Raw genomic sequence first — 16,184 nt, forward strand, 5'->3', positions numbered from 1 at the left:
TATGTGTGCTCTGCGCCCAGCTATCAGTGTGCTCTGTACAGCTTGTAGTGTGCTCTGCACCCAGCTATCGGTGTGCTCTGTGCCCTGCTATCAGTGTACTTCCCAGCTAACAGTGTGCTCTATACCCAGCTTTCAGTGTGCTCTGTGCCCCGCTATCAGTGTGCTCCGTAACCAGGTATCAGTGTGCTCTGTGCCCAGATATCAGTGTGCTCTGTGCCCAGCTCTCAGTGTGCTCTGTATCCAGCTATAAGTGTGCTCTGTGCCCAGCTATCAGTGTGCTCTGTATCCAGCTGTCAGTGTGCTCTATACCCAGCTATCAGTGTGCTCTATACCCAGCTATCAGTGTGCTCTATACCCAGCTATCAGTGTGCTCTGTGCCCAGCTATCAATGTGCTCTGTGCCCAGCTATCAGTGTGCTCTGTGCCCTGCTATCAGTGTGCTCTGTGTCCTGCTGTCAGTGTGCTCTGTGCCCTGCGGTCAGTGTGCTCTGTGCCCTGCTGTCAGTGTGCTCTGTGCCCAGCTATCAGTGTGCTCTGTGCCCTGATGTCAGTGTGCTCTGTGCCCAGCTATCAGTGTGCTCTGTGCCCAGCTATCAGTGTGCTCTGTGCCCTGCTATCAGTGTGCTCTGTGCCCAGCTCTCAGTGTGCTCTGTGCCCTGCTGTCAGTGTGCTCTGTGCCCAGCTATTAGTTTACTCTGTGCCCAGCTATCAGGGTGCTGCATACCCAGCTCTCAGTGTGCTCTGTGCCCTGCTATCAGTGTGCTCTATACCCAGCTATCAGTGTGCTCTGTGCCCAGCTCTCAGTGTGCTCTGTGCCCAGCTCTCAGTGTGCTCTATACCCAGCTCTCAGTGTGCTCTGTGCCCAGCTCTCAGTGTGCTCTGTGCCCAGCTCTCAGTGTGCTCTGTGCCCAGCTCTCAGTGTGCTCTATGCCCAGCTATCAGTGTGCTGTATACCCAGCTCTCAGTGTGCTCTGTGCCCTGCTATCAGTGTGCTCTATACCCAGCTCTCAGTGTGCTCTGTGCCCAGCTCTCAGTGTGCTCTGTGCCCAGCTCTCAGTGTGCTCTGTGCCCAGCTCTCAGTGTGCTCTGTGCCCAGCTCTCAGTGTGCTCTGTGCCCAGCTCTCAGTGTGCTCTGTGCCCAGCTCTCAGTGTGCTCTGTGCCCAGCTATTAGTTTACTCTGTGCCCAGCTATCAGTGAGCTCTGTACAGCTCTCCCCAGGCAGTTGGCAGTTACTGGGAAGGAGGAGTCTGATTTTATTTTCACTTTCATTTCATTCTACAAACGAAACAAAGTCTCCGTTACAGTCCGAGAATCTCCTCCTGTCCAGGGGAGCCCCGCTGAGGGCCACAGGTAGGACCCCAATCCTGGGTGCAGGGAGGGTGGGATCTGTGTTTATGGGGTTCACTGGCAGACATTTTACAAACTATAGAAAATTAGTTCCAAACCTCCACTAAGAGAAAGGGCCAGAAAGTACCCCATGCCACAGCTTAGAGTATACTATCCCCCCTTACACTGGGGGTACACAGCTTAGAGTATACTATCCCCCCTTACACTGGGGGTACACAGCTTAGAGTATACTATCCCCCCTTACACTGGGGGTACACAGCTTAGAGTATACTATCCCCCCTTACACTGGGGGTACACAGCTTAGAGTATACTATCCCCCCTTACACTGGGGGTACACAGCTTAGAGTATACTATCCCCCCTTACACTGGGGGTACACAGCTTAGAGTATACTATCCCCCCTTACACTGGGGGTACACAGCTTACAGTATACCATTCCCCCTCACACTGGGGGTACACAGCTTAGAGTATACTATCCCCCCTTACACTGGGGGTACACAGCTTAGAGTATACTATCCCCCCTTACACTGGGGGTACACAGCTTAGAGTATACTATCCCCCCTTACACTGGGGGTACACAGCTTAGAGTATACTATCCCCCCTTACACTGGGGGTACACAGCTTAGAGTATACTATCCCCCCTTACACTGGGGGTACACAGCTTAGAGTATACTATCCCCCCTTACACTGGGGGTACACAGCTTAGAGTATACTATCCCCCCTTACACTGGGGGTACACAGCTTAGAGTATACTATCCCCCCTTACACTGGGGGTACACAGCTTAGAGTATACTATCCCCCCTTACACTGGGGGTACACAGCTTAGAGTATACTATCCCCCCTTACACTGGGGGTACACAGCTTAGAGTATACTATCCCCCCTTACACTGGGGGTACACAGCTTAGAGTATACTATCCCCCCTTACACTGGGGGTACACAGCTTAGAGTATACTATCCCCCCTTACACTGGGGGTACACAGCTTAGAGTATACTATCCCCCCTTACACTGGGGGTACACAGCTTAGAGTATACTATCCCCCCTTACACTGGGGGTACACAGCTTAGAGTATACTATCCCCCCTTACACTGGGGGTACACAGCTTAGAGTATACTATCCCCCCTTACACTGGGGGTACACAGCTTAGAGTATACTATCCCCCCTTACACTGGGGGTACACAGCTTAGAGTATACTATCCCCCCTTACACTGGGGGTACACAGCTTAGAGTATACTATCCCCCCTTACACTGGGGGTACACAGCTTAGAGTATACTATCCCCCCTTACACTGGGGGTACACAGCTTAGAGTATACTATCCCCCCTTACACTGGGGGTACACAGCTTAGAGTATACTATCCCCCCTTACACTGGGGGTACACAGCTTAGAGTATACTATCCCCCCTTACACTGGGGGTACACAGCTTAGAGTATACTATCCCCCCTTACACTGGGGGTACACAGCTTAGAGTATACTATCCCCCCTTACACTGGGGGTACACAGCTTACAGTATACTATCCCACCTCACACTGGGGGTACACAGCTTAGAGTATACTATCCCCCCTTACACTGGGGGTACACAGCTTACAGTATACTAGCCCACCTCACACTGGGGGTACACAGCTTAGAGTATACGACCCCCCCTTACACTGGGGGTACACAGCTTACAGTATACCATTCCCCCTCACACTGGGGGTACACAGCTTAGAGTATACTATCCCCCCTTACACTGGGGGTACACAGCTTACAGTATACCATTCCCCCTCACACTGGGGGTACACAGCTTAGAGTATACTATCCCCCCTTACACTGGGGGTACACAGCTTACAGTATACTATCCCACCTCACACTGGGGGTACACAGCTTACAGTATACTATCCCCCCCTTACACTGGGGGTACACAGCTTACAGTATACTATCCCACCTTACACTGGGGGTACACAGCTTACAGTATACTATCCCACCTTACACTGGGGGTACACAGCTTACAGTATACTATCCCACCTTACACTGGGGGTACACAGCTTACAGTATACTATCCCACCTTACACTGGGGGTACACAGCTTACAGTATACTATCGGAACCTCACACTGGGGGTACACAGCTTACAGTATACTAGCCAACCTCACATTGGGGGTACATAGCTTACAGTATACTATCCCCCCTTACACTGGGGGTACACAGCTTAGAGTATACTATCCCACCTCACACTGGGGGTACACAGCTTACACTATACTATCTCCCCTTACACTGGGGGTACACAGCTTACAGTATACTATTCCACCTCACACTGGGGATACACAGCTTAGAGTATACTATCCCACCTCACACTGGGGGTACACAGCTTAGAGTATACTATCCCACCTCACACTGGGGGTACACAGTTAAAGTATACTATCCCACCTCACACTGGGGGTAAATAACGGAAAACAAAGACGAGAGACACCGCCTGTCCGCACTTCACGTGTTCATACGTCTTATTACAAAGCTGGGGATATTCAGTACAGTAAACAGAACAGTAAATTAAACTGAATTGCAGCAAAACTCTGAACTGTAGAGAATTACAAACAAATTGTGAAACTGAGGCTAAAATCTCGGCTACTTTAGACTCAATTTTGTGGTTTGGATCTTAATAAACCCTGTAGCGGAGAGCTGATTTCTCACAGCTTAACTCCACCAATATATCCAGAGGATGCAGGAACAAGTAATAAATCCCAGAGAATATCCAGCACAGTCAGCAATGCAATCCAATAATATCCCATCACCTTTCCCAATCACTGGATGACACACAGTATCAGGAGTAGAACTGATGTTTAATGACAGGGACTCTGCTTTTATGCAGTGCTCCCCTGCAAGGGAGACGCCCACAGGCAATTAGGCATTAACCAATCACATATCGGTTACATCCCACAGATTCCCTCCCCTCTGCTTGGGAGATAATTGAGTTTCTTACTGTATCTCCTCAATTATCTCCAAGCTAAAACTTAGACATTTTTATACACTCTTATAACTTTATGATTTTGTATCACACAGGAATAAAACTTATATTTTTATGAACCACACAACTTGGGGAACAACAAATTAAAAATTTGTACAAATCGGTTCAGTGGTTCCCGAGATACTGAAAAAGTCTCTTTGGACCGACCGCACGCCTGTTTGCATGCCCAAAACAGTTCCACAGATTCAGGCTGTGCGGTCGGTCTATTTCTGCCTTGAAAATTGACAAAGTCCCACCCAAAGGCGGCGTTCGAATAGTCGAACGCACTTCGACTTCTGTCGAAGTGTTGAAGTAGAACAGGGTTAAACTTCTGCGGTGGTCGTTAGTCGAGTGGCAGTCTATTTCCCATGAAAAAGATGACAAAGTCCCATTCGAACGGTGTTCGAATCTTCGAACGGGACTTAGTCTCCCGCTGCAGTGTCGAAGGTTAGGGGAAGGTACAGGTCAGCGGCGTTCGTTGTGTGGCCGATCTCCGTTGCAGGGATTTGACGGCACACACAACTGACCGTGTTAGACTGCATTAAAATGGCAGCTGCCACGTGTTCGATTGTCTAATGGCGGCCACTTCGACTACTTCGGCACTTCGGCTGTATCCGAAGTGCCATATCAAACGCACCCATTCTTTGCACAACACAATTATAGGGCCAGAAACTGTTTTTGTCATTAAGTGCAAGGCAAGGTGGATGATGGCAATAAAACAAAGGGTAGAGGTACCCAGGTAACATGGTAAGTGGCTGATGCAACATAGATTGCAGATCAAATGCAAAACAGGGGGATCTGTTACAGATGGGACAGCCAAAAAGGGGTTCTGCTACAAACCCCATAAAGGTCTGTTCAATAAACCGTGTATTGTGGAATGTTGACAGAGCACAAAGGAGGAGAATGGAGGGAGAGCGCGAAGGGGGAGAATGGAGGGAGAGTGCGAAGGGGAGAATGGAGGGAGAGCGCGAAGGGGAGAATGGAGGGAGAGCGCGAAGGGGAGAATGGAGGGAGAGCGTGAAGGGGAGAATGGAGGGAGAGCGTGAAGGGGAGAATGGAGGGAGAGCGTGAAGGGGGAGAATGGAGGGAGAGCGTGAAGGGGAGAATTGAGGGAGAGCGTGAAGTGGGAGAATGGAGGGAGAGAATGGAGGGAGAGCGTGAAGGGAGAGAATGGAGGGAGAGCGTGAAGGGGAGAATGGAGGGAGAGCGTGAAGGGGAGAATGGAGGGAGAGTGTGAAGGGGAGAATGGAGGGAGAGCGTGAAGGGGGAGAATGGAGAATGGAGGGAGAGCGTGAAGGGGAGAATGGAGGGAGAGCGTGAAGGGGGAGAATGGAGGGAGAGCGTGAAGGGGAGAATTGAGGGAGAGCGTGAAGGGGGAGAATGGAGGGAGAGCGTGAAGGGGAGATTGAAGGCTGAGTGTGAAGTGGAGAATGGAGGGAGAGCGTTAAGGGAGAGAATGGAGGGAGAGCGTTAAGGGAGAGAATGGAGGGAGAGCGTGAAGGGGAGAATGGAGGGAGAGCGTGAAGGGGAGAATGGAGGGAGAGCGTGAAGGGGGAGAATGGAGGGAGAGCGCAAAAGGGGAGAATGGAGGGAGAGCGCGAAGGGGGAGAATGGAGGGAGAGCGTGAAGGGGGAGAATGGAGGGAGAGCGCGAAAGGGGAGAATGGAGGGAGAGCGTGAAGGGGGAGAATGGAGGGAGAGCGTGAAGGGGGAGAATGGAGGGAGAGCGCGAAAGGGGAGAATGGAGGGAGAGCGCGAAGGGGGAGAATGGAGGGAGAGCGTGAAGGGGGAGAATGGAGGGAGAGCGTGAAGGGGGAGAATGGAGGGAGAGCGTGAAGGGGAGAATGGAGGGAGAGCGTGAAGGGGAGAATGGAGGGAGAGCGTGAAGGGGAGAATGGAGGGAGAGCGTGAAGGGGAGAATGGAGGGAGAGCGTGAAGGGGAGAATGGAGGGAGAGCGTGAAGGGGAGAATGGAGGGAGAGCGTGAAGGGGAGAATGGAGGGAGAGCGTGAAGGGGAGAATGGAGGGAGAGCGTGAAGGGGAGAATGGAGGGAGAGCGTGAAGGGGGAGAATGGAGGGAGAGCGTGAAGGGGAGAATGGAGGGAGAGCGTGAAGGGGAGAATGGAGGTAGAGCGTGAATGGGGGAGAATGGAGGGAGAGCGTGAAGGGGAGAATGGAGGGAGAGCGTGAAGGGGAGAATGGAGGGAGAGCGTGAAGGGGGAGAATGGAGGTGACTCTGAAGGATGGTTGGGATAGTTGATTAAGTAACAATACGGGATAATGGGATGGAGAAACGATAATGAGCACTATGGTGTAGATTGTTAGTGAGCAGTGAGCCTGTCCTGTTTGATTGCTACAGGTCCCTGTGTGTCACTATGAGCGTGGATCAGACAGTGGTGGAAGTACGTGGGCTCCCCAAACACCCGGACGATGAGGATTATGTGAAAAAAAAGGTTTTCCTCCATTTCCAGGAGGAACGTAATGGTGGGGGGAAGATAGTGTGTCTGGAATATCCTGTGAGAGAACATGGCGTGGCCCTTCTCACCTTCAGGGATGAGACAGGTAATGACTTCTTATAATTCGTAGACTTTAAATAATGTACAGGGCTCATTAAACCCATTATTTCCATTGAAAGCAGGCATTCGAGCCCGGACTGCTACTCCCAGTTCCCTCAGACATAGATCCAGCACCTCCACTGGTGTGTAAACATGTTTTTCATAAAATTCCAACTAAGAAGGTTATTTGCTAAAGGGGGCATTTAAAGGGAATTTCACATGTAAGGCCAAAGCAGCAGAACTGAAAGCATAGCCGGCTCAGAGAATGTTTCTGTATCTGCTACTTTGGCCTTAATTTGAATTCACTATGAATTCTCACCTTAGTGAATAACCCTGTAAGTGGAAACAGCATGAAAACAGTGGAGGGCTTATTTCATAAATACCAGTGAATGTGATCTATATACAGAAATAATACCTAATACGAGAATTGTTTGAATATAAATCTCTGATTTGCAGATGATAATATGTATCTTAAAAAATAAAGAAATATATAATATAGTGTAAAAACCGATAAAACCAGTGAAATAAAATAATTACAATGGAACACTCACTTAGACCAGAGCTAGGAAGTCTGTGTAGGTCCATGTAAATGATTCCTGCCTTCTTGGTAGCAGTGCATGGCCCAGGTATGGCCCAGGTATGGCCCAGGTATGGCCCAGGTATGGACCCGGTATGGCCCAGGTATGGCCCAGGTATCGGAATTCCTCTTGTATTGTTTCTTATCGAACTCCTAGGGTACCATAGCACACACTGGGAGTAATACTTCAGTACAGATAAAATAAACACACACGTATAGAGCCTAAAACTGGCTCAGTAACAGCACATAACACCACCTCTTTTCTTGTATAGCAGGAACCAGATGCTAAATCTATACTACACATTTAAAAAATGGAGCAGCTCATTAAAAAAAGTTTAATTAAAAAAAATGTATAGGTGATTTTCAGTGATTTACTCGTTAGTGTAATGTTTCCAGGAGTTCTTTTAAGTCGCCACGTGAATCTGTTGCTCCCATATAGATAAATGGTAATAGTAGTGGATTGCCATTTAATCTTTGTTTTTGCGATCCTCAGTGGCAGCAGCGGTCTTGGGAAAGAAACACAATATACATATGGACAGCCGTACCTTCCAGTTGGAGGTGATACGTCCCCAGAGTCAGATCGCTGCGTCCCAGAGCATCCAGGTAAGTGTGCCGCTATTTAACCCCTTAAGGACCAAACTTCTGGAATAAAAGGGAATCATGACATGTCACACATGTCATGTGTCCTTAAGGGGTTAAACAAGCTATCACAGTATCACATGCGATATGATGTCTAGATGTTAGGGAAGTAATCCTGGGTCCGTGGATGCTATGACTATTGGTGTTAGTCCTCCTTTCTCAATGTGTCTGTAGCAGCATTCAGAATTGAATAAAACATAATAGGACTGCGTTCTTTAACCCCTTAAGGACCAAACTTCTGGAATAAAAGGCAATCATGACATATCACACATGTCATGTGTCCTTAAGGGGTTAAACCAAAACTGAGTGAGTGATAAAAGTGTTGAAGATGAATATAAATTAGAATTCCAAACTGAAGTCATATGACAGTAAGGCTTAATATAAGTAAAATAGACCAGACGCGCATACACCAATTCATTAGACTGTGAAGCATCATGTTTTTTCTTTCTTCAGTCAAAAACCACGACCAAATAAAAAAAACACATCATAACCCCAATACAGTAAAACAATATATACATAATTACAAAAACACCAGTATCAAGGGACTGCCCCTAGGCTAGATAACATCTATTAATCCTCTATTATTATTTATATAGCGCCAACAAGTTCCGCAGCGATGTACAACGGGTAGACTAACAAACACGTATTTGTAACCAGACAAGTTATACGCACAGGAACAGAGGGGTTGAGGACGTTGCTCAATGAGCTGACATGCTAGAGGGAGTGGGGTAAAGTGACACAAAGGTAAGAAGCATTACTGAGGAATTTGGAGTCTGAGCATATTTTGCAGATAACCCCCAAAGTGATATGTCATCAGGTATGGTGGCCCAGGGGTATACTTAAAGGATTACTCTAAGTACCATGACCACTTCAGTGATTTTAAGTGGTCATTGTATCTGGAGTCTGTACATACTTTGAAACCTTGCACATGTGGAAATTAACCCCTTTGCTGCTAGAGGTGTAACTCTACCTTTAGCAACGTCACTTGGGCGTCATTAGCCGGTCCAGAACAAGAGTGAGCATCAGGATCGGCATCTAGGCTCTGTGGGTCTGCAGAAGCAGAGATATATTGCGCTGAGATAATATAGCTGGTATTGCTTGTAAATGTTTGTTAATATTATACACAAAATACAAACAAAAAATATTTTACACCATATTACTTAATAAAAGACAGCCCAAAAATATTATACACCTTATTATCTAATAAAATACACCGAAATATATTATATACCTTATCACCTAACATAATACACTGAAAAATATTATACACCTTATAACCTAATAAAAGTCACCAAAAAATATTATACACCTTATTACCTAATAAAATTCACCTAAAAATATGATACACCTTATTACCAAATAAAAGACACCCCAAAAACATTATACACCTTATTACCTAATAAAATTCACCGAAAAATATTATACAGCTTATTACCTAATAAAATACACTGAAAAAAACATTATACACCTTATTACCTAATAAAAGACACCTCCAAAATATTATACAGCTTATTACCTAATAAAATACACCCCAAAAACATTATACACCTTATTACCTAATAAAATACACCCCAAAAACATTATACACCTTATTACCTTATAAAGACACCCCAAAAATATTATACACCTTATTACCTAATAAAAGACACCACTTGTGATAAACTGGCCTACTCAATATACATTGTATTTTTGCTCTTTTTTGGCATATACGTTCTGGCAAAACCTAGCCACTTCAGATGATAGAACTGTGTCTCTAAAGGTTGTCCTACACACTGCTGCCATATTGTGTTTAAATGTAATTTGCTTTCTGTATTGAACCGTATGATTAACTGTATTCCTATAGCATTCGTATGCTGGCAGCCGAAAGCTGCTAGCATTTACATGGATGTTTCACGAACAGCAACTTTACCGGCTGTTCGTGAAACGAATTAAGTACCGAACCCAAGCCCACACACTGAGGGTCGTGTGGCACCAATTAACAGATTGCAACATTGTTGCAATCGGTAGTTAAGTGCTTTCCTGGGTGGCCGTCGTTCGACTACCGACCACGCGGCGGTCAACCATCTTGGATCCTTTGTCTCCCCAGCGGTGTTTTGTCGTTGAGTGCCTGGAACTGAAAACGGCTACTCGACGGCACGAACACCGCTGTACTACCAGGCCGTTCGGGAGCTCCGGTCTTCCCCTATTGTGGTTCCCCATCGGTGTTCGGTACTTTCAGACGATTTTAGTAATAAAGTGTATTTCGTGCGGCGTTCGGTTGTTTTAGCTGGGATCTGAGCCATACTCTCACGAAATGTGCACTCAGACCCCAGCTATCTACCAAACGTCCGTTCGTACAAATAAAGTGAATATTATTGAAGTTATAGATTTTCATGTGAATTGCCGGTTCTGCTGCACGGAGGGATAATCCACTTAACGGTGTATTTCAGTGGGAGTGTCCCTCTCGTGCAGCAGTGCCTGATGGGAGAAATGGAGTTGTGTATTATCTTCTTCTAATACATGCACCATAGACCTATATCTTCATCAGAAAACATCACAGTATTCTAAACATTGTAAGTTTTATTTAATACTGAATGTTTATAATTTCTGTCCATTTAAAAAAACTCTTTGTTTTTCAGTTTTCCATGCCTATAAGAACAACCCTAGACTTGAAATATTTCAGGAACAGGAAGGCGGTAGAGGAACTACTGAGGAAATATAAATTTGAACTAACCAAAAAGTCACAATGCAGGATTGACATCGAAGGGGACTTTCAGGAGCTGAGAAGATTCAGGACAGACCTTTATAATGCATTGAATCTCAGTAAACCCTCCATTAGTGACCAGCAAACAGAGCTTCACACACCCATTACTAAGCGGACATCACGTGTGAAGGACAAGGCTGGAGACAGTGTGATCTCTGGAACATGCGAGCGGGGACCAGCTGGTGCTGGTAATAGCGCCGGTACGGTAAATGCCGTTTTCAAAACAAAGATGATTCAGGATAGTGTGTCAGAGTCATTTTCCAGCCGCAAACTTGCTGTGTCTTCATCGACCAGTGAACGATATTCACCTCAAAAAGATAGTAGCCATTCTAATAGCCAGCTCGATGAAAGAAGCACTTTATCAACTAGCGATCATGACAGAAGACCCGATTATTCCTTATCATATAAACCTTCCAAGAACTCCTCCTCACATCTGACAAGTGACTCAAACTCAGGAACATGCAATGCCCTGTCAAAAAATGTACCCAGTGACCCCACGTCAAAAATTACTGATGACTCAAGGTCATTAATCGATGTCAACTCAAAATTGCCCAAATTTACCAGTGGGAAATCTAAGGGTGACTTTTTTCTCGAAACTGATAATGACTCCACAGCAACTACTCCCGTTGGCATATCTTCCAGTCTGACAATTGGAAATGTTCCTGCTCCCAAAATATATTCTAAACTTGTTTCAGTGGACTCCACTCTGCTGATGTACATTATGTGTTTTGGAAAATTCTTTAAAAGCTTTCCTGCTGATGGGCCCATAAAGTTGGAAATAGAAAAGTGCTCAGAAATCTGCAAAGTTATATTTAGTATTACTGACTCAAAATATTTAAGATATCTAGAATCAAGCATCAGCTTTTTATTATGTCTAATGGAAGAATATCGAAAGAGTCTTGATACTGCAAACATTTATCTTTCTGAATATTCATCTCAACTGAGAAATAACATTATTGAAAAAATATCACATTTGACAAAGACAAAAGAAATTTTGGCAGAAAACAATGAAGACCACATTGGTCTGATTGGGCCATCACATGCCATCTTAGAGCTTACACGTCACTGCAAAGAAATAAAAGAACTCTCTGAAAGTAAAATGCGTTGGGAAAAACAAAATAGCAGAGTAGAAAAAGTGATCCAATATTACCCTTCTACTCCTGATGTACAGCCAGAATTACACAAATTTACCAGCCAGACCGACAAATCTCACAGTGACCATAATCCAGAAACGGATTATGGCTCCAGCTCAGCTATTTCTTGTGTTTCTTCTCCCAGAAAACTCTCTAGGAGTTTTCCAGTGGACACCACTACATTAAAGTATGTACAATGTTTTGAAAAAGATGAGCTTCTTCATAGGAATGGACCTGTTAAAATGGAAATACAGGATTGTGAAGAATTTAGCAATGTTATATTAAGCGTTACGGACTCAAATTCTTCAAAGGACTTAGAAAAAGCTATGACTTATTTATCATCAATGCTTGGAAAATATGAAAACAGTCTGCGGACTGCGGATATTCATCTAACGGAATATATACTGGAAGACAGAGAGAACATTTTTGAAGAAATATCCCACTGCGCAAAGAATACAAAAATTATGGTAACAGAATGTGAAGGCCGTGTACATCTGCTTGGACCATCAAATTGCATCTTAGGATTTATGCAATACTGGAAAGAAAGGGTAAAAGATTATCGAAGTGAAATGTGTAGGGTGAACAAAGAAACAAGTTTAGAAAAACAAAAAGTCTCTCAAAATAAAACACAACAAGAAAAAGTTAAAGAAAAGGGACGAGCCTCTCCGAGTGAAATCCGTGGGGTAAAACAAGAGAAGGGTGAAGAAACAGTGACTCACCATCACCCTTCTCCCAATGTAAAGTCAGAACTTAGCAGAAAGATAGCGACGTTGCAAAGAGACCTTTCTCCAGAACCTGATTATGGCTCCACATCAGCTACTTCATGCGGTGTACGTTCAAACCGGACCAAGTTAGGAAATGTTTCTTCTACCAACAGACTTTCTAGAAGCTTTCCAGTGGACACCACTATATTGAAGTACATCCAACGTTTTGATAAAGATGTCCTATTTTCTGTTCTTGGATCTATTCAAATTGAAACACAGGATTGTGGAGAATTTAGCAATGTTATATTAAGTGTTACAGACTCAAATTCTTCAAATAACATAGAAGAAACTGCCAGTAATTTATCATTGTTGTTTGGTCAGTATGAAAAATGTCTGCGTACTGTGGATATTTATATTAAGGAATATTCACCACGACTGAGAGACAAAATTATTGAAGAAATATCACACTGCGTAAAGACTGCAAAAATTATGAGAACAGTATATGAAGATCATGTACATCTGATTGGGCCATCGGATTCCATCTCGGTGTTTATGCAACACTGGAAAAAAACGGAAATCATCTACAAAAGGGAAAACCAAGAAAGGAGAGTAGAAAAAGTGAAAGAAAATGTCCCCCACAGTAAGAGTGGTAGATTAACCCAAGAGTGTAAGATGGAAAAAGAAAAGGAAATATCTCAGAGTGAAATGCGTGGGGCAACCCAAAAGAAGAGGGTGGAAAGACTAAAGGAAAAGGAAAAAGTTTCTCAAAGTGAAATTAGTGGGATACGGCATGAAAAGAGTGCAGAAAAAGTGAAAGAAAAGGAGAGTGAAATGCGTCAGTTAAACAAAACAAGTAGTGTAGAAACAGTGACCATGGATGATCATCATGCATCCCTTGTACTCGGAATTTCCTCATATTCTACTAAACAGAGTCCTCCCCTCAATCACCGAGTGTCTACGAAACAAAGAGTCCATACACCCGACACGTCTGAGTCACGGAGAAGAAGCGCAGCAATTGGGTCAACAAACAAAACGATGACACCTACCACGAAACTGAACCCCAGCCCTACACGGTCTAACCAAAACCCAAATGGAAGGAAATGAGATTGTCTCTGGGGATGAAGGTGGAAAGAGATTACGTTATGTGCATTTGGATTATTTTTATGGAACACTCTTCCTGGAGTTAGTTGTTACCCAGTACACTCAGCACCTTTTCAGATGAATGCATATTTTGCTATAATTTGTTTCTCTGGTACTTGGCTCTGTGGCTCAGTTGTGGTGGCGATTTTCCAGTTCTACGAGGCTGGAACTTAATGTACGGTTTAGGTGCTGTGCGAGCCGGCTGTACAGCTTGTCTAGTATGGACCGGATGCCTTTTGGTACAGAAACGCTCTGGGTTTAATCTACTATACTTGCATTTTTCACCTGTAAAATATCTGTTCTTTCACATATTTTCATCAATTCACAGGATGGTGAACATAATTTTTAGAGATGTATTCACAAAGAATTCTGGGAAATGCAACCCCCCCCAAAATAACTATAACATTATTCTATAACATAGCTAATGTTTTAGCTGCACTATTTTGGCCTAAAATATGAAATCTTCCTCTCATTTCTCTACAATTTCAACGTCATATAATATAATATACATTATCGTGTGCACATAGTATGTTACCATTTTCTATATACTAATCTTCTGAGTGTGTAAGCAGGCCCAAACAGAGGATGTTGTACTAGTTAGTGCCTCACTTCTAAATCCAGTGTAAGTGTGTTTCAGGAGGAGTGCGGGCTTCTTCCAGAGCCCACGTTTGGAGGCAATAGCGATTAGAGAGTTGTGGACTTACTGAGTCAAAATGTATTTCTACTGGCATTTACAACAGAGTGATGTCTCTGCGCAGAGCTCCTTACCCATTCCGACCCCATGTCCTCCAACCAAACATAGACTGTCGCCTTGGAATCTTGTCCAACATGGGTTCTGGAAGATCAACTTTTTGTCATTTTGTCCATGCCAGTCTCGTAATATTTTTATCAAAATGAGGCCACACACGTTGTGTTATGGAGAGTTTGTACAGTTTTCTGTAAAATATATCTTATTATAGCTTACATTATGGAACTATTATAACTAAAGGCCAATGTTATATTGTTTAAGATAAAATCTCAGCCTGCTCATTACACAAAGCATTAGAGCCAGCATTAAATTTTTTGATATTGTTGGATGTTTTATTTGCTGTGCAATAATCGTATTGGCAGGAAATTCTCAGTATGAGATTGTGGTGGATAAATGATCTTGCTTAACCCCTTAAGGACACATGACATGTGTGACATGTCATGATTCCCTTTTTTTCCAGAAGTTTGGTCATTAAGGGGTTAAAAAACCCTCCACACCATCCACTAGGGGGAGCTTTAGGCTATCCCCGCTGTTTATCTACATTGTGGGGGTAAGGCATAATAAATGAAGGGAGGAGGGGGGCAATATGACAACGCTAGGTTGAAAATGGAACATATTTGGGCCATTTAAGTTTGTTTTTACTCTGGAATTCTTTGGAATCTACTCTGGAAGTATTTCACATGGATGATGTAATCTCTTTGAATTATGGGATTTACAATCCTCACTGCAGTTGTTATCCAGGGTATTAGTGTGTTGGGAGATAGAGTGATCCTCTCCCCCTTGTCTCTACAGGATCCTACCGGACGCATCACAGCTATAACAGACTTTATTAACCCTATTATTCACCCGTTCCCCATTTGTCTCTGGATTTCTTGTGCACTTAGATTCTAAAAAGTAGGCAGCTCTGTTACTGGGATCATCTGTTACTGAGTTACAATACATTTCTAGTTAAAAAGAAAATCTACAAATCATATAATAGAACAGATTCAAGTTGGTGATTTGTTTATTATGGGGAATATATATATACACAATACAGGTTCTGGAAATATCATTCATAGAATTAGTTTGCACAAGCTATATAACCTCTATATATAATAGCGTGTGTTCCTGATATTGTCTGCAGTAGCAGATATTTACATCAATTTCCAATGGGCACGGTGTTTCCAGAGTTCGGGCATAGCGAATTCTGCGAATCACCAGGCAACGACCTGTAAACCAGCTTCGGACTGCCCTGTGTATGTAGAAACAATAAAAACAGAATGCGTTTCCCAATACTACATCTCAGACGGTGCATAAACCGTGCCCAGATAATAACCTTGTATTTTCAGACCAAATGGAGAAACAGCTTTTCTGTATGTATTAGTTGTGCATTTATTTCTCATGGGATATAATCAGATAATAATTTACTGTTTGATTAATTATTACTTTGTCCTGTTTGCCTCACTGTATATTGATAATTACCTCCTCACATTCACGTTTTGTATCCTTGAAACTGCTGATATTTTGTATCAGGTAAAATAAATCACCTGTTTGGAAGATGTTTGTGCAGTTTATTTTTTCCTGGTTTGTAGTTAATTTGCAGCCATTGTGAAGTGTGTCTGTGAGGTGCAGTGTGTGTGTGGGGGG

At 44.0% G+C, this 16,184-nt stretch overlaps 1 protein-coding gene across 1 annotated transcript; it reads left to right on the forward strand.

Moving 5' to 3' along the window:
• The first annotated feature begins 1,286 nt into the window (after positions 1–1,286).
• Positions 1,287–14,959, forward strand: LOC134609235 (uncharacterized). The gene is made up of 4 exons (XM_063452854.1): positions 1,287–1,350; positions 6,679–6,881; positions 7,945–8,054; positions 10,709–14,959. The coding sequence occupies exons 2-4, from the start codon at positions 6,695–6,697 to the stop codon at positions 13,772–13,774; spliced, it is 3,363 nt and encodes a 1,120-aa protein (XP_063308924.1). The 5' UTR covers positions 1,287–1,350; positions 6,679–6,694; the 3' UTR covers positions 13,775–14,959.
• The last annotated feature ends 1,225 nt before the right edge of the window (positions 14,960–16,184 follow it).

The sequence above is a fragment of the Pelobates fuscus genome, chromosome 4 (genome assembly GCF_036172605.1).
Source record: "Pelobates fuscus isolate aPelFus1 chromosome 4, aPelFus1.pri, whole genome shotgun sequence".
NCBI lineage: Eukaryota > Metazoa > Chordata > Amphibia > Anura > Pelobatidae > Pelobates > Pelobates fuscus.